This window comes from Gorilla gorilla, chromosome 18 (genome assembly GCF_029281585.2).
Source record: "Gorilla gorilla gorilla isolate KB3781 chromosome 18, NHGRI_mGorGor1-v2.1_pri, whole genome shotgun sequence".
Lineage (NCBI taxonomy): Eukaryota > Metazoa > Chordata > Mammalia > Primates > Hominidae > Gorilla > Gorilla gorilla.
The window spans coordinates 101217130-101239546 of record NC_073242.2 but is presented as its reverse complement, the minus strand read 5'-3'; the positions used below and the strand labels follow the sequence as shown (position 1 = coordinate 101239546).

General features: G+C 40.2%; 2 protein-coding genes and 1 non-coding gene across 5 annotated transcripts in view; all 3 read left to right on the top strand.

The window, feature by feature from the left end:
* AP1G1 (adaptor related protein complex 1 subunit gamma 1) overlaps positions 1 to 22417 on the top strand; it is a 115238-nt gene that overhangs the window by 66636 nt on the left and 26185 nt on the right. For all 3 annotated transcript variants that reach the window (XM_063700315.1, XM_004057954.5, XM_055366427.2), the window contains 9 exons: positions 5796 to 5920; positions 7030 to 7171; positions 9138 to 9234; positions 10692 to 10768; positions 14801 to 14896; positions 15655 to 15735; positions 15933 to 16031; positions 18807 to 18862; positions 21465 to 21578. In XM_063700315.1, the coding sequence (XP_063556385.1) occupies positions 5796 to 5920; positions 7030 to 7171; positions 9138 to 9234; positions 10692 to 10768; positions 14801 to 14896; positions 15655 to 15735; positions 15933 to 16031; positions 18807 to 18862; positions 21465 to 21578 (887 nt within the window). The remainder of the gene's footprint in view (positions 1 to 5795; positions 5921 to 7029; positions 7172 to 9137; positions 9235 to 10691; positions 10769 to 14800; positions 14897 to 15654; positions 15736 to 15932; positions 16032 to 18806; positions 18863 to 21464; positions 21579 to 22417) is intronic.
* Positions 407 to 3178, top strand: LOC129527711 (parathymosin). Its single transcript, XM_055366428.2, has one exon. The coding sequence runs from the start codon at positions 2546 to 2548 to the stop codon at positions 2744 to 2746; it is 201 nt and encodes a 66-aa protein (XP_055222403.1). The 5' UTR covers positions 407 to 2545; the 3' UTR covers positions 2747 to 3178.
* On the top strand, positions 21903 to 21988 carry LOC115931142 (small nucleolar RNA SNORD71). The gene has a single exon (XR_004067692.1). It is a non-coding gene; the product is annotated as a small nucleolar RNA SNORD71 (small nucleolar RNA).

Below are 22417 nucleotides of genomic sequence, written 5' to 3'. Positions count from 1 at the left end.
GTGCCTGAGCCTCCTGAGTAGTTGAGACTACAGGTGCATGCCACCACACCTGGCTGATTTAAAAAAATTTTTAAACAAAATTTTAAGACAAAACTTTGTTTAAGAAACTTTTGGCCGGCGAGGTGGCTCATGCCTGTAATCTCAGCACGAGGCCAAAACAGGTGGATTGCTTGAGGTCAGGAGTTCAAGACCAGCCTGGCCAACATGGCGGAACCCCATCTCTACTAAAAATACAAAAATTAGCTGGATATAGTGGTGCGTGCCTGTAGTCTCAGCTACTTGGGAGGCTGAGGCAGGAGAATTGCTTGAACCCAGGAGGCAGAGGTTGCAGTGAGCCGAGATCGCACCACTGCACCCCAGCCTGGGTGACAGAGCCAGACTTCATCTCAAAAAAAAAAAAAAAAAACTGAAACAAAATGTTTTGTTTTTAAATTTTGTAGAGATGGGGTCTTGCTGGGTTGCCTGGACTTGTCTCGAGCTCCTGGGCTCAAGGAATCCTCCCGCCTCGGCCTCCCCAAAGTGCTGGGATTACAGGTGTGAGCAATTTAGATGTGCATCTGACCGTGTGCGAAACTGTTCTAAAAGCTAACAAAATAGGTGCAGCTTTTATCCAGGGGTAACCGGATTAAACATTGATAAATGGCACCATTTGTACTTGCTACAGGAAAATGTAAAAAGGCCAGAAACATGGAAAGTTCTCTTCGTAAAATAGCTTTGAAATTCAAAGAAAATTGTAACATTAAGAGCCATTTGGCGGGGTGTGATTGCTCACACCTGTAATCCCAGCGCTTTGGGAGGCGAGGTGGGCAGATCACTTGAAGCCAGGAGTTTGAGACCAGCCTGGTTAACGTGACAAAACCCCATCTCTACTAAAAACACAAAAATTAGCTGGGGTTGGTGGCACGCATCTGTAGTTCCAGCTACTTGGGAGGTTGAGGCACGAGAACTGCTTGAACGTGAGAGTCAGAGGAGGTTGCGTTGAGCCGAGATAGCACCACTGCACTCCAGCCTGGGTGACAGAGTGAGACTCTCCCCCCACTCCCCAAAAAAGAGAATCATATAGAAAAACTTTGTAAAAATTAAGTTGTCAGTGTCTATGTCAAATTTACTCCATCAGAATATCGGCGGGGGTGGGGTGGGGGCGGTGACCCATAGTTTTCAAAACTCTCCTACCTGTTCTGACAAGTTAAGTTTGGGAACCACTTCTTCAGGCACTGTATTTGTTACAAAGGGGGCTGAAAACTTCGATCTCTTAGGCTTGTTGCTAATGGCTGACTAGAATGCTTCTGCTGAGAAGAGTTTGAAGTAAAAGTTTTCCGTTAATTGTGTGGAGTTTGGATCGAAAAGCTGGACTGTTTACTCTGGTCTTACTAAAGCATCTGCTAGAGTTGTGGTTAGAAATGTTTCAGGTAGGTGTTTCAAGTCGCTTTAAGTGGAGTAGTAGTACTCCACTGAAATATTTGAGATTGTTACCTAAGGGGCAGATGCATGTAATTGATTACTTTTTTCCTTCTGTTCTTTAACTCATGCAACAGTGTGGAGTTTTGCTTTTGGAGATTTGGAGATTGCTGCGGAAAAATGGATGCCCTCCTTTTGTGTGCATCTCCCCCATTGTACTTTTTTCCCCCAAACCTTTATCTTTCTTTTTCAACATTTGATAACTTTGATAACATTCTTTTTTTTTTTCCTTTTTAAGACAGAATCTCAATTTGTTGCCCTGGCTGGAGGGCAGTGGCGCGATCTCAGCTCACTGCAACCTACTCCTCCCGCTTTCAAGTGATTCTCCTTCCTCAGCCTCCCGGGTAGCTGGGATTACAGGCTCATGCTGCCACGCCTGGCTAATTTTTTGTATTTCAGTAGAGACAGGGTTTCACCGTGTTGCGCAGGCTGGTCTAGAACTCCTGAGCTCAGGCGGTCCACCCACCTCGGCCTCCCAAAGTGCTAGGATTACAGGTGTGAGCCACTGCGCCCGGCCTTGATAACATTCTTAAAGATTAAACATGATATGTTCTCAGCACTATTGCTGGCCACTTAAGTATAAAGTGTGATCAGAGTTAATCTATCACTGGAGTGTATATATCAGATGCTATTTCCAGTCATATAACCTTATATTTTCCCTTAGATTTGTCACCTTCAAAAAGCAAATGCTTGTTTTTGAAGCAGAGTCACTATAAATGGGGGAATATTGAAATAATGCTTGCCCCTTTAAATTTCAGCTTTTCTTTTTGCTGTTTAGTTTTTAGGTAAGGTTTTTTTGTTGTTGTTATTTGTTTTGTTTTTCCACTTCTTCTCTGTGCCTACTGCACACAGAGGAAGAGGGCAAATTTTAGGTATATCTTAAAAAAATGTTACAAAAAACAGCTTGTATTCGTCAGTCACTGGAGACTTAGTGTGACTATCTTAAAACTTGACCCGACTGAGCAACTGCTGCTGCCGCCACCACTGTCACAATGTCAGGTTCTGGTCTCAGCCACCCTCCACTGTCCAGGGCCCCTCTGTCTTCGCCGTGGGACCCTAGCTCCCTGCCAGCCCCAGTCCTAGCACCATGTTGGAGAAAAGCATGGAGGCAGTGGCTGAGTTGGGCACCAAGGACCTGAAGGAGAAGGTGGAGGAGGAGGCAAGCCAGAAACAGCAAAAGAAAGAAGTGGTGGAGGAGGAGGAGAACGGGCCCGAAGAGGAAGAAGGAGATGATGAAGGGCCCGAGCTGAAGAGAGCTGCCGAAGAGGAGGATGAACCGGATCCCTAGCAGTAGAAGACAGAATGGGGCATCGGCATGACCGCCTGCCAACAGGCTGGGGATGGGAGGCCTCTCTCAGCCTGGAGGTTGGGGTGGGAACAGACAAGTCCAGCCCCTCTTCGCCTGGCTCCTTGCTATGGGCCCTGCACCAGAGCCGCCACCCTCTTCTTTCTCCCCAGCTTTCTCATTTCCACCTCTCCAGACACTGACCCCTCCACCCTCACTCTACCGTTGTTCCACCTCCTGACCTACTCCATCTGAGCTCCCCAGCTGGCCCCCAGTTGCTCCTCTCTCTTTGTTTTCTTCTTGCCTCCCTCCCGCTCCCCCCACCCTCTGGTAGCCTCTCCTGCCTAACCTCTGCATCCCCTAGTCTCATGTCCTGCCTCATCCCTATCCTGCCTGGGATCTCCCTCAGATCCCCTCCTCTAAGACAGCGCCAGACTGGGGGTGGGCTGGGGTTGGGGCCAAACCCCACAGCTGCCCCCCTCCCCTCCCTTTTTGGTATAGTTTTTTTTTTTTTTTTTTTGTAAACAGTTTGGCTGTTTTCCTAGGCTGGAGTGCAGTGGCGCGATCTCAGCTCACTGCAACCTCCCGCCTTCAAATTTCAAGCGATTCTCCTGCCTCAGCCTCCCGAGTAGCTGGGATTACAGGCGCCCACCACCACACCTGGCTAATTTTTTATTTTTAGTAGAAACGGGGTTTCATCATGTTGGCCAGGCTGGTCTCGAACTCCTGATCTCAGGTGATCCATCCACCTTGGCCTCCCAAAGTGCTGGGATTACAGGCATGAGCCACTGCTCCTGGCCTGCCTTTTTTTGTATAGTTTAATAAGAAATGGTCGTGCAAAAAAAACCAAAACAAAAAAACCACACTTGACCCTAAAACTACAAAGTAGTATTAATGCCTAAGAGTATGTCCTATTCCTAATAAAATATTTTTGGATAATTTATCTGTATAATGCTTGGAGTTTGTCAGAAGTAAGATTGAATGAGGATGATGAAAACTCTGATATCTGATTCTTGGAACATTTGCTTTCACTACTAAAATACTTATAGAATTACGAAATGAGAAGATTGAAAAACCAGTTTGAAAAAGAGTAAGATTTGTTTGATAATATTTTAGCTTCTGATTTTCTCATTCACCTTAGTAAATTTTCTGTTGACATTTACGTAAAGATGACTTTCATCAACTTCTGTTTCAGAAATTGCTGTTTAAATTTAAATTGAATGTGAAGAAGAAAGGGAAGATTTGTTACTTATATAATCTTTTCAATTTCACAAGGCATTTATGTTTTCCTTTTTGATCCTGGTTATTTTCCTTGGAGACTTCTTTGAAATGCTCGTGATAGTATAGTCATTCAGCTAACTTTAGATGTTTTTAATGCAGGTACATTGAGAGAGCAATTTTTAAATAGCTTGAAACAACTCTGTGGAACTGTTTTACTTTCCTCAATTTCACTTTCGAATTTAGTAGATAAATTCATAATGGAAAGTAGTCTCACGTGATTTTAGCTTCCTGTATACACCGGTATCCATTTGAGCCCCTTCCCTTGGGAGGTATGATTCTAAAGGAGATCATGGTTTTTAAAACTCTTCTTGGTTAGTCTGCCTTGTGTACGCCCTTTGAATACTGCTGTAGAGGTGATGTTTTGGCCTTTTCTATGTTTGTCAAGATGGAGTGATAAAGTATGTCAAAGTGATTTTGAAGGTGGTTCAAGAAAGGCCAAGTAGAGGGACAAACTAATTTACAAGAACTCTTAAGCCCTAAGAAGCTATTTCTAACAATGATGTAAAGAAGAAATGTAAATCGTTTTAGCTTAATTCCACTACTGAGTTTTCCTCTGTTTTTTGTTTTTTCTCTATTGGATTCCTAAACCCTCGCCCTCTCCCATAGTACTTGGATCAAGCTCTGAATGTACTTGGTTCACATACTTTCGACATTATATTAAACTTAGTTATTGCCTCTCTCTTTTTAAATTAATTATACATTCCTCATGGTTAGTATGGGTTGGTGTATTTCTAGTTATTGAGTTTTTTTTAATTCCCAAAATGGAACTATACCTTAAATACACGTTAGGTGCTCATTTAATGTAACTTGGGGATTAAAGTAGGAATTTGGTTTGTTAATCTCTTATAATACTTCTAGTTTGTGTTTGTGTGAATCTGCAAAACTAATATAAAACTGAGAGATTATTTGAATGGCAAATATCATGGGGCCTTGATAAAATGATCTGTTCTAGAACTTGATTTCTATTAAGATATCCAAAGGTCTTAAATCTTTGCCTTCTAAAAAGATTTAGGTAGTTTGGCCAGGCGCGGTGGCTCAGGCCTGTAATACCAGCACTTTGGGAGGCCGAGGCGGGCGAATCATCTGTGGTCAGGAGTCCGTGACCAGCCTGGCCAACATGTTGAAACCCTGTCTGTTCTAAAAATACAAAAAAAAAATTACCTGGGTTTGGTTGTGGGGGCCTGTAGTCCCATTTACTCGGGAGGCTGGGGCAGGAGAATCGCTTGAACCCAGGAGGTGGAGGTTGCAGTAAGCTGGGATCGCGCCATTGCACTCTAGCCTGGGCGACAATAGCAAAAACCCCGTCTCAAAAAAAAAAAAAAGAAAGAAAAAGAAACAAAGCCAGGCACGGTGGCTCATGCCTGTAATCCCAGCACTTTGGGAGGCCAGGGCAGGTGGATCGGCAGAGGTCAGGAGTTTGAGACCAGCCTGACCAACATGGTGAAACCCTGTCTCTACTAAAAATGCAAAAATTAGCCAGGCATGGTGGCTAATTCTGTAATCCCAGCTACTCGGGAGGCTGAGGCAGGAGAATGGCTTGAACCTGGGAGGCAGAGGTTGCAGTGAGCCGAGATCATGCCATTGCACTCCAGCCTGGCCAACCAGAGCAAAACCCCGTCTCAAAAAAAAGAAAAGATTTAGGTAGTTTGATGAAACACATTTGTACTTTACTTTAGCCAGCTGGGGACTCTGGGTTAAAAACACTGCTTTTCTAGATTGTGGTAGCAAGTTTTTAATTTCCTTCTTTTTTTTTTTTTTTCTTTTTTTGCAGTTGGAGTGCCTCAAGCTTATTGCCTCTCAAAAATTTACAGACAAACGCATTGGCTATTTAGGGGCAATGCTGCTGTTAGATGAAAGACAAGATGTCCATCTTCTCATGACCAACTGTATCAAGAAGTAAGTCATACTTTTCTTTCTTCTAACAACTGTTAACTACTTTGTTCTTTTTTGTATTTTCTTTGAGACAGAGTCTTGCTCTTTTGCCTAGGCTGGAGTGAAGTGGCATGATCTTGGCTCACTACATCCTCCTCCGCTGCCACCATCCTCTCCCCACTGCCAGCCCAGTTGAAGTGATTCTCCTGCCTCAGCCTCCTGCGTAGCTGGGATTATAGGCACCTGCCACCACGCCTGGCTAATTTTTGTATTTTTAGTAGAGACGGGGTTTCACCATGTTGGCCAGGCTGGTCTCGAACTCCTGACCTCAGATTATCCACCCACCTCGGCTTCCCAAAGTACTAGGGTTACAGGCTTGAGCCACTGCGCCTGGCCTACTTTGTTGTGGTTTTTTTTTTTTTTTTTTTCTTTTTGAGATGGAGTGTCGCTCTGTTGCCCAGGCTGGAGTGCAGTGGCATGATCTCAGATCACGAGGTCAGGAGTTCAAGACCAGCCTGGCCAATGTGGGGAAACCCCGTTTCTACTAAAAATACAAAATACAAAAATTAACCGGACGTGGTGGCGTGCGCCTGTAGTCCCAGCTGCTTGAGAGGCTGAGGCAGAAGAATCACTTGAACCTGGGTAGCTACTCAGCCTCCCAAGTAGCTGGGATTATAGGCACCTGCCACCACGCTCAGCCAATTTTTACAGTTTTAGTGGAGATGAGGTTTCACCATGTTGGCCAGGCTGGTCTCGAACTCTTGACTTCAGGTGATCCACTTGCCTCGGCCTCTGAAAGTGCTAGGATTACAGGTGTGAACCACCCCTACCCTGCTGCCAAGTTTGCTGAGTTTTCTAAAGTGTGTGTCTGACATCCAGTAGATAACATGTTTTTCAACTTCCACTGCTTTGGTACCTGGAAACATTGGCTTGTAAGCCTATAGGAGGGACTGTCAGTCTGTTTACTATATTGATAATTTGTAATAAAGTTGGGATAAACATTTTCTGCAACAAATAATCCTATTGTTTTTGTTACTGGAGAAATCTTGAGTCATCCTGAACTAGTTTGAAATTGTGAAGCTGCTTCTTGGGGAGCACCAGGCTTGTTCCTACCTTCCTCTTTTCTTTTGCAGTGATCTTAATCATAGCACGCAATTCGTACAGGGGTTAGCACTTTGTACCCTCGGCTGCATGGGCTCCTCAGAGATGTGCAGAGATCTTGCAGGAGAGGTAGAGAAGCTCCTGAAAACCTCCAACTCTTACTTAAGAAAAAAGGTAACTTTTAATGAACCAAATGTCTGTTTGGATTAGGGAGTATTATGGAGATGAGAAGGCAGATTACTCATTTTTGAAAGATCTGATGATAATGTAAAGTCATTTTTTCTGTGTAGTAAATCTGTTTTACATGATTATATATTAACCTTAATTCCTCTTTTCTTAAGGAAATGATTTATAAACAAACAAATGTTACTGGATATATCCTAGGTGGCATACCAAATTCCTAAGTTATCTGATTCTAAACAGTATTACAGCAAGGTGATTATGAACAGATTTTTATGAATTTACTTTTGTCCTAATAATTAATACCCATATCTTTGTATTAGTGCCTTTGTGTCTCTGGAAGGGCAGTTCTATTGGGACCTAGATAATTATTAGGGAATGATGTAGAACCCACTTTCTGAATGGATTAGTAATAGAAGAGAATTATTCTTCTATCTGATTTTATTTGTTGATATAAGCATTTTATTCAGTTTTTAAAAATTGCTTGAACCCTACAACCTTTGAAAATGAAGTGTATGGAATTTAGAAGTCCAAGAAATGAACATAAACTGTGATCTGTTTGGCATTTACTGTGCCTCTCTATTAATGGTTTGGGAAAGAGGCATTGAAAAGGCCAAGCCATTTCCCAGGATGATATGCAGTTAATGATGGCTGCAAACAAAGTTAAATTATTTTCTTAATTTGTAAGCTGGTCCTCTTTCTTAAAGAATATGTGAGCTACTCTTGTTCAGAAAGCTCATTATCATATTAAAATGAAACATTCCTGCAGGTTAGAAAAAAAAGATAGGCTGGGCGTGGTGGCTCATGCCTGTAATCCCAGCACTTTGGGAGGCCAAGATGGGCGGATCACAAGGTCAGGAGATCAAGACCATCCTGGCTAACACGGTGAAACCCCGTCTCTACTAAAAATACCAAAAAAAATTAGCTGGGCGTGGTGGCAGGCACCTGTAGTCCCTCACCTGAAGGCTGAAGCAGGAGAATGATGTGAACCCAGGAGGCGGAGCTTGCAGTGAGCCGAGATCGTGCCATTGCACTCTAGCCTGGGCGACTGAGCGAGACTCCGTCTCAAAAAAAAAAAAAAAGAAAAGAAAAGATATTTTTTCCTCCCAAATATAACATGAATGGAATTAGCAGAAATTTTTTTGTTAATATATCTAAATTTTTATGGTATTTGACTCAAACATATAGTAGTTATAGTTACTTTGGGGGATATACAAAAATCAGTGTTTAAATGTACTTTTATTTTCCAGTGAACAAGCTAGTAAAACCATCTTTTCTTTAGTAGAGACTAAGTATTTTTCAAATGATTTTCTTGATGTCAGTAGAGTCATTTGAGGGCCACATAGATACTATTAAACATAACAGTAGTTTTATAGCATTTACAGTATATATCTTTCAGTTGTGTGATGTTTTTATAGCCTGTTAGTCATCTTACTCAGAGGTATGATTATCACAGATTGAGATCGTCATCTATTTTTACTTCCTTAAAACTCCACATAAGTTATGTTTAACTTTTTGATAAATTCGTATTAACCATACATAGTCTAATGTAGAAAGTTTTTGCCTACTTGTCTAGCAATATATGAACAAAGGGAGAGGTGAGCTAGAAGATCTCTTTAATATAATAGTATAAACTGGAAATCCCCAACCAGTTAATAAATAATTTTCTCTCCTCTTAATTTTTTTAAAATAGAGGCAGGTTCTTGCTGTGTTGCCCAGGCTGTTCTCAAACTCCTGGGCTCAAGTGATTATCCTGCCTTGGGGCTCCCAAAGTGCTGGATTATAGGAGTGGGCCATCACTGTGTCGAGCCATAAATCTAATATCTAACCTCTTCCTTCTCTATTTTTCTAGTAGATGAACTAGTTGGTGAGATTTTTGTGTTGGTGGTTTTTTAATAAGATTGGTTGTCGTGGCATAATTGAAATAAACCTTTTGTTCTTTTATTTTTTTTTTTTATAGGCAGCACTGTGTGCTGTTCATGTCATCAGGAAAGTTCCTGAACTTATGGAGATGTTTTTACCAGCAACAAAAAATTTATTGAATGAGAAGAACCATGGTAATGTGATTTGGATGTATTCATGAAGTATTGAGGGAGAAAGGGAAAGAGAAAAGGCTTAAGGCTATGTTAGTCCTGTGTCTCTCAGAACAGTGAAGTCGCCTTTCTGCTGTTTCTTAGACACTTTTCCAGGAAGGTCTGGTCTGACAAGTCTTTCCACTCACATATCCTAGTTTTATATTAAGAGATTGATTCCTTCATAGTAAACTTATCTTTTATCTCTGGTCCTCTTTTACTTTATTAAAAATATTAAGTTATTAATATTTAGTGTAATATACAAATGAGCCTGCCCATAATTTTCATGTGTAAAATCCTTTGATTTCTTGCCTATTTTACAAAAAAAGAAAAAATTCCATTATCATATGGTAGGAGTATAAGATTTGTGCGGCTGGGCGTGGTAGCTCATGCCTGTAATCCCAGCACTTTGGGAGGCCAAGGTGGGCAGATCATTTGAGCTCAGGACCAGCCTGGGCAACAAAGTCAGAACCCATCTCTGCAAAAAATACCAGAATTAGCTGGGTGTGGTGGCACATGCCTGTGGTTCCAGCCACTCAAGAGGCTGAAGTGGGAGGATGGCTTGTGCCTGGGAGGCAGAAGTTGCAGTGAGCCAAGATTGTACCACTGCACTCTTGCCTGGGCTACAGAGCCAGACCCTGCCAGACTCAAAAATTGTGAGAATTCTTTTGGGTTATTTCTGACAGAAGCTTGTATTAGGTACTCAGAATCTTTAATATAAAACAGAGGAATTAAATGGAATGTGACTGTTCTTTTCCCAAACATTTTATTCTTATTTGAAATCAGTGAAATAAGTTCTGAATAAAGAAAATTCATGTGGCTTAAATGCTAAGAGGAAAAATTGTATGGTATATTTAATTTGACAAATTCAGTGCTGTGCCCAGAATGCTCAAAATATACTTGTTGAACAACTGAATTATTTGGAGCACGTATTTATTACTTCGTGAAAAGCATTGTGAGGTTGTTTTTACTGACTCTGGAGCAATTAAATTTACTTTGTCATCCAAAGTTTTCTCAGAGTTTTGATGCGTTTTATCTGGAAATGTAAAATCTTACTAAGATTTTTGCCTCTTGAATGATCTGTTAGTACTCAGATAATAGCTTACTGATTAAGTATAGAACAGATCATACCTAGCTTGCATTGTGTGTTTTTATGGATATTCTCAGATGGAGAGACATGTGTATTGGTCGTCACTTTTCAATAATTATTTTGATCACATAATTGTTGAAAACATTCCGATTTTACCAACTTGGCCAGTTTTAAATTAGGCATCTATTAAATTCCTCCTTTGTATTCACTTCAATGCTTAGATTCTTTGGGGGATTAAAAAGCAAAAGTAGCAACTATCCTTTTGGAATTGACCTTCAGGAACTCAAAGTCCTGTTCTATAAAATTGAATAATAGGCCTCATTTTTAGTTTTCCTTTGATCTTTTCTTTCAGGTGTCCTCCACACATCTGTAGTCCTCCTCACAGAAATGTGTGAGCGAAGCCCAGACATGCTTGCGCATTTCAGAAAGGTAGGTGCCATTCTGTATGCCTAAGCCTTTCTTGATTGAAAAATGATTTTCCTGAAAAGTACATGATTTTCTTCTTATTATTTTTTTTTTGAAAGCAAGCTATGGATCTGAATAAGGGATTTAACTAGCCCTGCTATGCAATTGGCCTGGAAGCCAGATTTAGGCATATAAGTAAGAACTGGCACTAGTATTGTGTTTTCCCTTTCATAATAGAAGTCTTCTCTCATTGTTGGCAGACACACCAATCTCATGTGTTTTATCTGCTGTTTTCACATTTGAGTCAGGAAACATAATCTGAGGTCAAATTAGAAATAGGAGTTTTGTGTGTGGTGTTTTTTTTTTCTGAGATGTAGTTTTGCTCTTTTTGCCCAGGCTGGAGTGCAATGGCGCGATCTCGGCTCACTGCAACCTCCTCCTCCTGGGTTCAAGCGATTCTCCTGCCTCAGCCTTCCTTGTAGCTGGGATTACAGGTGCGCGCCACCATGCCCATCTAATTTTTGTATTTTTAGGAGAGTCGGGATTTCACCATGTTGGCCAAGCTGGTCTTGAACTCCTGACCTCAGGTGATCAGCCCGCCTCAGCCTCCCAAAGTGCTGGGATTACAGGTGTGAGCCACTGCTCCTGGCCTGTTGTTTTTTTTTTTTGTATTTCTTTTTTTAAGGCAGGAATTTCTTTTCTCTTTTTTTTTTTTTTTTTTCTTTGAGACGGAGTCTTGCTCTGTCGCCCATGCTGGAGTGCAGTGGCGTGATCTCGGCTCACTGCAAGTTCCGCCTCCCGGGTTCATGCCATTCTCCTGCTGCCTCAGCCTCCCAAGTAGCTGGGACTGTAGGTGCCTGGCACCACGCCCGGCTAATTTTTTGTATTTTTAGTAGAGTCAGGGTTTCACTGTGTTAGCCAGGATGGTCTCGATCTCCTGACCTCGTGATCCACCCGCCTCAGCCTCCCAAAGTGCTGGGATTACAGGCGTGAGCCACCGCGCCCGGCTCTTTCCTATTTTTTTAAGGTTAAAACTAAAAATTTTTTTATTACTTTTACCGTACTGTTCATTTTAGGACATTGACTCGTGTGATGGAAGTCTTAGCTCTCTTGAGTACTCCCTTCTCTCTTTTTTTTTTTTTTTTGTGGCGGAGTCTGGCTCTGTCGCCCAGGCTGGGGTGCAGTGGTGCAATCTCGGCTCACTGCAACCTCCACCTCCTGGGTTCAAGTGATTCTCCTCCCTCAGCCTCCTGAGTAGCTGGGACTACAGGCGCCTGCCACCATGCCTGGCTAATTTTGTTTTGTATTTTTAGTAGAGATGGGGTTTCACCATGTTAGCCAGGCTGGTTCGAACTCTTGACCTCAGGTGATCCACCCCCCTCAGCCTCCCCAAGTGCTGGGATTACAGGCGTGAGCCACCGCGCCCGGCCTTTTTTTTTTTTTTTTTTTTTTAAACTAGTATTTTAAAGTGGACATTTCTGTTTCTCCACTTAATTTTAGACTCAGAAGAAGACTGTTCTTTGGGTAGTTACATGCATTGAACTTCTTTTATAGGATGCTGGTCATTCCATAAATAGAACTCACTTTGTACTTTAGATCTAGTGAGGCTCTAACAGGAGTTCTGTTTTGGCTTTTTTTCCCTTAGATGTTCATGTCTTGATTAAATTATTGTAATATAGTATGAGACCCGTATCTGTCCCTAATGCTTGCTTTGTATGTTTTGTTCCTATTGTCTGTTTGGAATCCTGCTGTATGTTAGAATGAAAAGGTAAGAATTAACCCTCTTTTAGATGGTGCATGCTGGCATTAGGTCCTTAGTAGCTTTTGTGTATCCATCCACAAATGTGGCTTTTAAAATATACTAATGCTGAAGCTGTGCTTAATACTATGAGTTATTGTTCTAGCATCTTTGGCTAACTTCCTAGTCTAGTTTTTGTTTTGTCACTTAAACTCCTGACTCCAAAGTCAGCCTTGGATTTCAGTTGCAGCCTTTCCTGAGTTGTAAGCCTTCTTCTCTGCCTTTTATGTTTACTTGAGAAACTTTGAGCAGTTTCCCAGTGGCTTTGGTGATGGCAATTCCAGATTAATCTGGAGCTTTGACACAAAATGCTGCTGCTTTTTGAAGTAGATATTTTAGAACCGCATGTGGGTAACCTCATACTTTAAAAAGCTCCGTATGTACTGCTGAGCTTTCAGTTCAGACTTAGAGCTTTTATTTCTCTCTTACCTGTACTTAATCTTACATAGAAGTTTTGGAATATTAAAAGGATTTTGAGGTAGAGTAGTGGGCACCAACTGATTTTCATGGCTGCAGCCTTTCCCTGTGTCATCTTATTTTGTTTGTCTTGTCATCAGTTTTAATAACTTGCATTTTTGTCTGAAAAATGAAACTGGGTTCCAAGAATTGTATGCTGAACATTTAGACATTTGTGCTCTGTGTCCCAGGGTAATCTTATGTGATGTGCTGGCCTTTTTGGCAGTGGATAAAACAGTTGCTGAATTTAGTAGCCCAAGGAAAAATGACTTTTCCAAGAAATAAACCAGATGAAAAATAACTAGGGTTATATGTAGTACAAAAAAAACAGACCATTGGGTAGTATGCAAGATAAGGTTGGTAACTACTTGGTCTTCATTTTATTACAAAAATATTGATTTAAAGTGGTTTTAAAAGGTATATTATTATCTCTAATATAACTTTGCCCATAGTTGACAGATTTAATGAATTTACAGATCTCCATGGCTTAGATTTGTCTTATTTGGAGTTGTCCAAAGTAGACTTTTGTTTAGGTGACTTATAAGTTACTTAATTCCAAACTGTTATGGCTCAACTTATTTAAATTCTTACATACTGTGTTTTCTTGTGTTTAGAAGTGGCCTTAATGTTTTGAATGCTTTGAGTGCATGCCTTGGATATAGCTTGGCTTTTCATTTCAATCTTGATCCCCTTTTAGGCTTGGGGAGTAGGGAAGGGACAGAGTCTAAATACAGTGAGAAAAAATAACTGAGTTGCAGAAGAGTTGTAGCTAAAATTGCCTGCAAAAGAGATGGAATGCAGTTCACTTTGCACACTATTTAACTTAATTTTTGGTCATTAGAGTTGTTTATATAGCTAAAAATTGAGTTTTTAGTTGGAAACGTAAAAAGTTCCTATTGTGGCAGACCTTTTGTTTTAATATCAAGTAATTGATCAACAGAAATGAAATGAGTGCCAATATTTAAAACATCTTCGGCTTGGCAGTAAAATTGCGTTTACTATGTGTTAGGACTCTTAATGGATAAAGTAAAGGAAGGACAGGAAGGAAATTCCTGATTATAAGGAATGTATAGTCTCATTGAAAAGACAAGAAAACAGGCCATAAAGCCATATATATAAATAAGTCCTGAAATTTAAAAAAATTGTATCATAGGAGTTAAGAATAGGAAGAGGAAATTATTCATGGCCTTGATGTCTCTTAAGATGAAAGATGTAATTTTTTCATGTGTCTTCCATTTGATTACCGTATTACTGTTGTCAGCTTTGGTATTCCCTGTTATTTGTTGGAAAAGGGTATAACTCTTCTATCTTAAGAGAAGAGATTTTTTTCTCTAGTTGAGGTTGTATGTTTTAAAGCTATAATTTTAATAAGATCACTAGTTGTATTTTGGTATGATGACATGTTACGTGCAAATGTTTGAATGGATGAAAACTGAACATGTTTTTGCCACCTAGGCTTGTCAAGTTCTACAGAACTAGAAATGCGGTATGCCCCATAGGCATCTGTTTTACCTGGTTCCCATAGGCTTTCTGACCCAATATTATTTGTAATATCTTTACATATAACTCTTGCATAAAAAAGTCTGGTTTGGTTTTATCCAGATAAAATACATACTACTTCTTGAATATTACCCTAAGTTACTCCTAAGTTTGTCAAACATCTACAATACACTAGTATATTAAATCAGTAGAATTTGCTTGGACTGGGACCCTTACACCCTTTTTCTAAACCAAAGGACCTGCTTATTCATGAGACATTCTTCAATAGTCACTGTTTTTTGATGCATCTTTCTTCTCTGCAGCTTGTGCCCCAATTAGTTCGTATTTTAAAGAACCTCATCATGTCCGGATATTCACCAGAACATGATGTTTCTGGTATCAGTGACCCCTTTTTGCAGGTGAGGTTGAAAGAATGTTTTAAATAAATGTTATATGAATTTAATATCTTTAAGTAGACAATTTCTTTCCTCTTAAGTTTGTGTTGAGTAGAAATTTGGTAGTTAGTTGATTAATTATATTAATGGTGACACAATTCTATATTAGATTAAGAGGATACAATTACAGGTCTTGCTCTGTCACTGAGGCTGGAGTGCAGTGGCACAATCTTGCCTCACTGCAGCCTCGACCTCCCAGGGTCAAGTGATCTTCCCAAGTAGTTGGGATTTCAGGTGCACGCCACCATGCCCGACTCATTTTGTATATTTTGTAGAGACAGGGTTTCGCCATGTTGCCCAGGCTGGTCTCAAACTCCTGGACTCAAGTAGCCCGCCCGCCTCCGCCTCTCAAAGTACTGGGATTACGGGCAAGAGCCACTGTGCCCCACTTCAAATTACAGTTTTAATAGTCAAAATCATTTATTATTTGAATTATTTAATATAGCTCTGCAGGTGGTAGTATCTGGTAGTATCCTTTAGCTGTGGAGTACTGAAGTGTGGGTTGTTTTATAATAACTTTATTAGATGTAGAAGCATATATAGCTTCTCTAAATAAAGAAAATGTTTTCAATTCTTCTGTTTGATTTTTGACTATTTCTGATATGAATAAATGGTTCCAAATGAATTTCTAAGACTTCATTTAGTTATTTGAATTTCATACCAAGTGAGATTTCTTTGTGTGAGACATAATTTGTTGACACCTCTCATCTTTTGCACGTTAGGTACGAATTTTGCGGTTATTAAGAATTTTAGGACGAAATGATGATGATTCAAGTGAAGCTATGAATGATATATTAGCACAGGTGAGTAGACCAAACTTATATTAAATATATATTTATTTTAGTTTCGCTGGGAGTAGAATGATTATGGTTATATGGAGCAGTTTTTATTTGTGTTTCCTCATTCATAGCTGTAATCACAAAATGCCTCGTTACCTGTGAATATTTTTTGGGAGCATTGTTTTTATCACTTATGTACTGCCCTCGATATGTCTTTTCAGGTTGCCACTAATACTGAGACTAGTAAAAATGTAGGAAATGCTATTCTTTATGAAACGGTTTTGACTATCATGGATATTAAGTCAGAGAGTGGATTGCGAGTAAGTCTTTTTGAATCTTTTCTTCCCCCCCTAAATGTTTCACTTAGAATGGTTGACTTGGACTTCAGTACTTCAGAATTGTATTCCATTTGGAACTCGACTTTAAGAAAGAATGATGCAAAATGTGGAATGCTGGATTTTTGGTATCTGAAATATTCCTTCCCACTGAAGGCTTAACATTGATTATAATAAACTTTGGGAGATCTCAGGTGTAGCAATATAGTAAATATATTTGTCTTATCATTGGTGACGTTAACCTTGATCATCTGGTTGAGATGGTGTCTGCTGGGTCTTTCCACTGTAAAGTCATTATTTTTTCTTTTGTAATTAAAAATATTTTGGCAGATATTTTGAGACTATGTAAACATCCTATCCTCAGACTTTTACCTATCAGTTTTAGTATCCACCAGAGGATCTTGCCCATAACAATGATTAAGATGTATTCTAATGACAATTTTCCATTTCCCTCATTTTTTTCTCATTAATTGGAATTCTTCTATAAAGAGGAGTTATCCCTTCTCCTTCATGAATTTGTTCATTCTATCATTTATTAATATTAGAACTGTTAGCCCATAGCCTTGTAAAAAGCAAATGTACTAGAGTATAATATTTGTGTACAGTTCTTTTTGTCTGTAGCATTATAGTATCTAGTTAGATAACCAAAGTAACTTAGGTTAAGTTCTTTTCCTCTCCCCAACTTTCAAACAGAATGGTAACATACCATATATATTGTTCACACCATACTTTGTTCACCTAACATTATCTTGGAGCCACTTCCAAATTCATGCATAGAGATAAGTTGTGTTCTTTTTTTCTTAATTGTGATAAAATATATATAACATAAAATTAACCATTTTAAGCATTTTTAAGTGAACAGTTCAGTTAGTACACTCATCTTGTTGTGTAACCAGTACTATAGTTTATCTCCAGAACTTTTTTGTGTTCTTAAAGTCTGTATCCATCAAACAATAACTCTCCATGCTGTAACTATCTCTAGTCCCTGGCAACCACCATTCTACTTTCCGTCTGTAAATTTGACTACTCTCAGGTGCCTCTGAAGAGATATAAGAAAAAAACCCAAAATGTTTTTTCTACTTTTTACTCTCTACTCTCACACAGTCATTCAACACTTCACTTCTTTTTTGTTGTTTTAGTGACAGGGTCTCTCTCTGTTGCTCAGGCTGATCTTGAACTCCTGGCCTCAAGCAGTCTTCCCACCTCAGCCTCCCGAGTAATGTGAGCCATCATGTCCAGCTCCAACATTTCACTTCTGACGCCATATGTGTTGGGGCTATTTCCCTATACATCAAGCAGTTTTCTGGTGAATACCAGCTGGGTATCCTCTAATTGAATTCAATTCTGACACTGTCTCCCTGGAGATAAGGTGTCACATCCCACAGTTTGAGGGCTCAGTCCTAGAAGACTGACACCCCGCCGCCCCAACTTCAGATGCCACTCCCAAGCTCAGGTTGTGACCTGTGCTTCTGACCAACCAGTTGTAAGTCAGGGTTCCCACAACCCCCTCCTCAGTTTTGGTTAGTTTGCTAGAGTGGCTCACAGAACTCAGGAAAACACTTTACTTATGCTTGCTGGTTTGTTATAAAGGATATAGATGAACAGCCAGATGGAAGAGATGCATAGGGCAAGGCATGTGGGAAGGAGTTGGAAGCTTCCATACCCTCTCCAGATGTGCTGCCCTCCAGGAAGCTCCACATGTTCAGCTATCTGGAAGCTCCTCTGAACCCTGTCCATTTGGGATTTTTGGAGGCCTCATTATGCAGACATGATTGATTAAATCATCGATGATCATCTTAACCTTCAGCATCTCTCCCCTCCCCAAGGTTGGGGGATGAGACTGAAAGTTCCAATCCTCTAATATCATGGTTGTTCCCCTGGCAACCAGTCTCCCTTCTGAGGCTATCTCAGGAGCCCATTGAGAGTCATATCATTAGAACTAAAGATGCTGTCACACAGGAAATTCCAAGGGATTTAGGAGTTGTATGCCAGGAAACAGGGACAAAAACCAAATATGTATTTCACCATATCACAGTACCTCATATAAGTGGAATTGTTCAGTTTTTATCCTTTTGAAAAGCAGATTATCTTATTTCATTTAACATAATGTCTTCAAGGTTGAACCATGTGTCAGAATGCATTCTGTCTTAATGGCTGCGTGACATTCCATTGCATGGGTGTGCCATAGTATAATTAGCAAATTTGCTATTAACGGAGTTTTAGGGTATCTCCTATCATTTGCAGTTATCAGTAGTGCCACAGTAGACTTTTGTCTATATGTACAGTTGTTTGTCAGATCAGTTTCTAAAAGTGAAATTGATAAAACAGGGAATATATATTCATTTTAAATATAGTTATTGCCAGATTTCCCTCTAAAGAGGCTGTACTAATATTATTCTTCCACTGACAAAACACTGTCAAAGCATTAAAACAACCTTCCAGCACTTACCTTCAGAATATGATTTTAAGAGTTTGCCTTTAGATTTTTTCCTTTTTTTTTTTTTTTTTTTTGAGACGGAGTCTTGCTCTGTTGCTCCGACTGGAATACAGTGGTACAATCTTGACTCACTGACCTGGTGATCCACCGGCCTTGGCCTCCCAAAGTTCTGGGATTACAGGCGTGAGCCACTGCACCCGGCTCCTTTTTTTTTTTGCTAGCAGTCTGTGAAGCACCAGAGGTCATGAAGTGATCCTTTAAACTCAGGAAACAATATAAAACTTCAATTTTCCTAAATTTCGACCTATGCTGTTTCTCTTTAGGTCCTAGCCATAAATATCCTGGGTCGTTTCTTATTGAACAATGACAAGAATATTAGGTAAGTTAACTGAAATATGTCTTTTATCTTGGATATTATAAGCCCAGTATTTAAAGAACGATTCTGCTCAAGATCATACATGTATTAAGTCACATATCTAGAACTTTTAGCTCAGAATTTTTATGTTTTTCTGGTCTTAAAACACTGTTTTGTGAAGAACTTGAGGATTTATCTCATGGCATGTATTCCTATTTGTTCTGTAAATCAGGAGTCAGCAAAATTTTTCTGTAAAGGGTCAGATGGTAAATATTTTAGGCTTTGTGGGCCATGGAGTCTTTGGTAACTACTCACCTCTGCCCCTTAGGATGCAATTAGCCATAGATAATATGTAAATGATGAGTGTGTCTATGTTCAATAAAATTGATTTATTTACATCAGACTTGGGAGCTAGTATGAAAAAAATATTTTGATGTACAAAAACAGCAGAGAGCTGGGTTTTACAGGTGGGCTGTAGTTTGTTGATCCCTGCTCTAAATTAAGAAATATGTAACATTTCAGGTAGCAAATCTGGAATGTCTTTGTGAACTCTAGCTAGTTTTTTAGGTAAATGAATTGATCAGTATTATCTTTTATTTTGTTACTTTCCTGTATGTAGTACGTATTCCTGCTTACCTGTTTTTCTAATCAGGAGACATTTTTCTTGTATTAAACATGAAAAGATGTGGAAGCTAGGCGTAGTGGCTCACCCCTGTAATGCCAACACTTTGGGAAGCAGAGATGGGTAGATCATGAGCCCAGGAGTTCGAGACCAGCCTGGGCAACATGGCAAAACTCCATCTCTACAGAAAAATACAAAAATGAGCCAGGTGGCTTGGTGATGTGCACCTGTAGTCCCAGCTACTCAGGAGGCTGAGGTGGGAGGATCACCTGAACCCAGGAGGTTAAAGCTGCAGTGAGCTGTGATCATGCCACTGCATTCCAGTGTAGGTGACAGAGAGAGACCCTGTTTCTTTTTTTTTTTTTTTTTTTTTTTTTGAGATGGAGTTTTGCTCTTGTTGCCCAGGCTGGAGTGCAGTGGCACAATCTTGGCTCACTGCAACCTCCGCCTCCTGAGTTCAAGCGATTCTCTTGCCTCACCCTCCCGAGTAGCTGGGTTTACAGGCGAACGCCACCATGCCCAGCTAATTTTTTTGTATTTTTAGTAGAGACGGGGTTTCACCATGTTGGCTGGGCTGGTCTTTAACTCCTAACCTTAGGTAATCAGCCCACCTTGTCCTCCTGAAGTGCTGAGATTACAGGCGTGAGCCACCACACCTGGCCGAGACCCTGTTTCAAAAAAAAAAAAAAAAAAGATGTGGAAATAATTATTGTGGCACCCTGAGTTATCTTCTCCTTCTAAAGAACACTTGGATTGCCGGGCGTGGTGGCTCATACCTGTAATCCAGCACTTTGGCAGGCTAAGGTGGGAGGAACGCTTGAGCCCAAGAGTTTGAGACCAGCCTGGGCAACATAGTGGGGGACCCCATCTCTATTAAAAAATAAATACATAAATAAAATGTTAAAACACTAACATACTAAGTTAAATACTTGGATTTTAAACTCAAATTTTTATAGACACAGTTTTGGTACTAGTATCAAAAGCAGAGAAAACTCACATGTTAAAATTAAAATTGCATTTTGGGGCAAAGGCAGCCTTAAAAGACATATTATATGCTCTTTTTGTTTTACTGTTTGGAAAACTTTTAAAGAATTGAGTCAGTCACTTCTATTTATTTTATATTTTATATTTAATTTAATTTAATTTAATTAATTTATTTTTTTTTTGAGACAGAGTCTCGCTCTGTCGCCTAGGCTGGAGTGCAGTGGCATGATCTCCGCTGACTGCAAGCTCCACCTCCCGGGTTCACGCCATTCTCCTGCCTCAGCCTCTTGAGTAGCTGGGACTACAGGTGCCTGCCACCACGCCCAGCTAGTTTTTTGTATTTTTAGTAGAGACAGGGTTTCACCATGGTAGCCAGGGTGGTCTTAATCTCCTGACCTCTTGATCCGCCCACCTGGGCCTCCCAAAGTGCTGGGATTATAGGCATGAGCCACCGCGCCCAGTCCCAATTTTATTTTTTTTTGAGACAGAGTCTCGCTCTGTTGCCCAGGCTGGAGTGCAGTGGCATGATCTCAGCCCACTGCAACCTCAGCCTCCCAGGTTCCAGCAATTCTCATGCCTCAGCCCCTCGAGTAGCTGGGACTACAGGCACCTGACACCCATGTGCCCAGCTACTTTTTATATTTTTAGTAGAGATAGGGTTTCACCATGTTGGCCAGGCTGGTCTTGAACTCCTGACCTCAGGTATCCACCTGCCTCGGCCTCCCACAGTGCTGGGATTACAGGTGTGAGCCACCATGCCTGGCCTACTTTTAGAAGTTTAAATGGACTTGACCATGAATACAAATCTAAAATCCAAAGCACCTCCTGGTTGCCACTATTTTAGATTATGGTATCGCTTATACCTTTGAAATGTTACTTTTATGTTCACTAACTTTCTTTTAAATAAAAATGTATGCTTTCTCTTATCCATTAGACCTCTTTCTTTTTATTATTTAAACAGAGAAAAACTATCCTGAATTTTACATTTTAACTCTGTTATTTTGCAACTGTTTCATCCAGATATGTGGCTCTGACATCTTTGTTGAAGACTGTACAGACAGATCATAATGCAGTACAGAGGCACAGAAGCACAATTGTGGACTGTCTTAAAGATTTGGATGTCTCAATAAAACGGTAACAAACTGAGAGCCTTTCTCAGTCTAGTGTTTTTGGTAAATTGAGTGACAAACAGATTATTGATAGCTCTATGCCCCTGCCATGTGATACTTTGTTTTCAGAGCAAGAGTGTTGACATTTATGTATTTAGTCATTGTGTTCACAGATGGACTCTGCTCAGTGAATCCTTTTTTTAGAAAGGATTGGCAGGGAGAAGTTTAGGTTGTTAAGGAGGCCAATAAGAATACTTAAGTGCACATTGAAGTTGTCCTCGGCTCTTTGATAAATACAACAGGCACAGATAAGCTAGGCAAAAGTTTACCTAATGGAGGTACTGTGCTTTGTGTGTTGGAGGATGAAAGTATGGAGTGATCCATCGGCTAAGTGTCTTATCACAATGCTGACACTCAAATTGCTGACAGCACACGTTTTTCACAGTACTTACGCCCCAGGATCCTGAAGGCAGCATATTGCTTAGAACAGTGTATCCTGAAATGACTGTTAGGCAGCAGATAGCACTCTCAAAAAGCATAAATCTCTTCCCTCGGTGGAGTAATTCTACTGGATGTCTTCTTAGAACTCTAGATGTTTGTAGGCTATGTAGAACTTTGCTAAAGTTGGCCTCTGAACTTTTGGTTGTATGTTCAAATCTAGAACAAAGTATATTTAAAGTGATCTCTGAAACCATTCAGTTAACAAACATTTATTGATGGTGAGTTCCTTTGATTTGCACAGAACAGGTACAAATAAAAGGTGCTAAGTGCTTGAACAATCTAAAGATAAGACCTAAACTTAATAACACCAACTTTTATATAGTGCTTTGCAAAAGATTTTATAAGTACCCTCTCAGTGGGTTC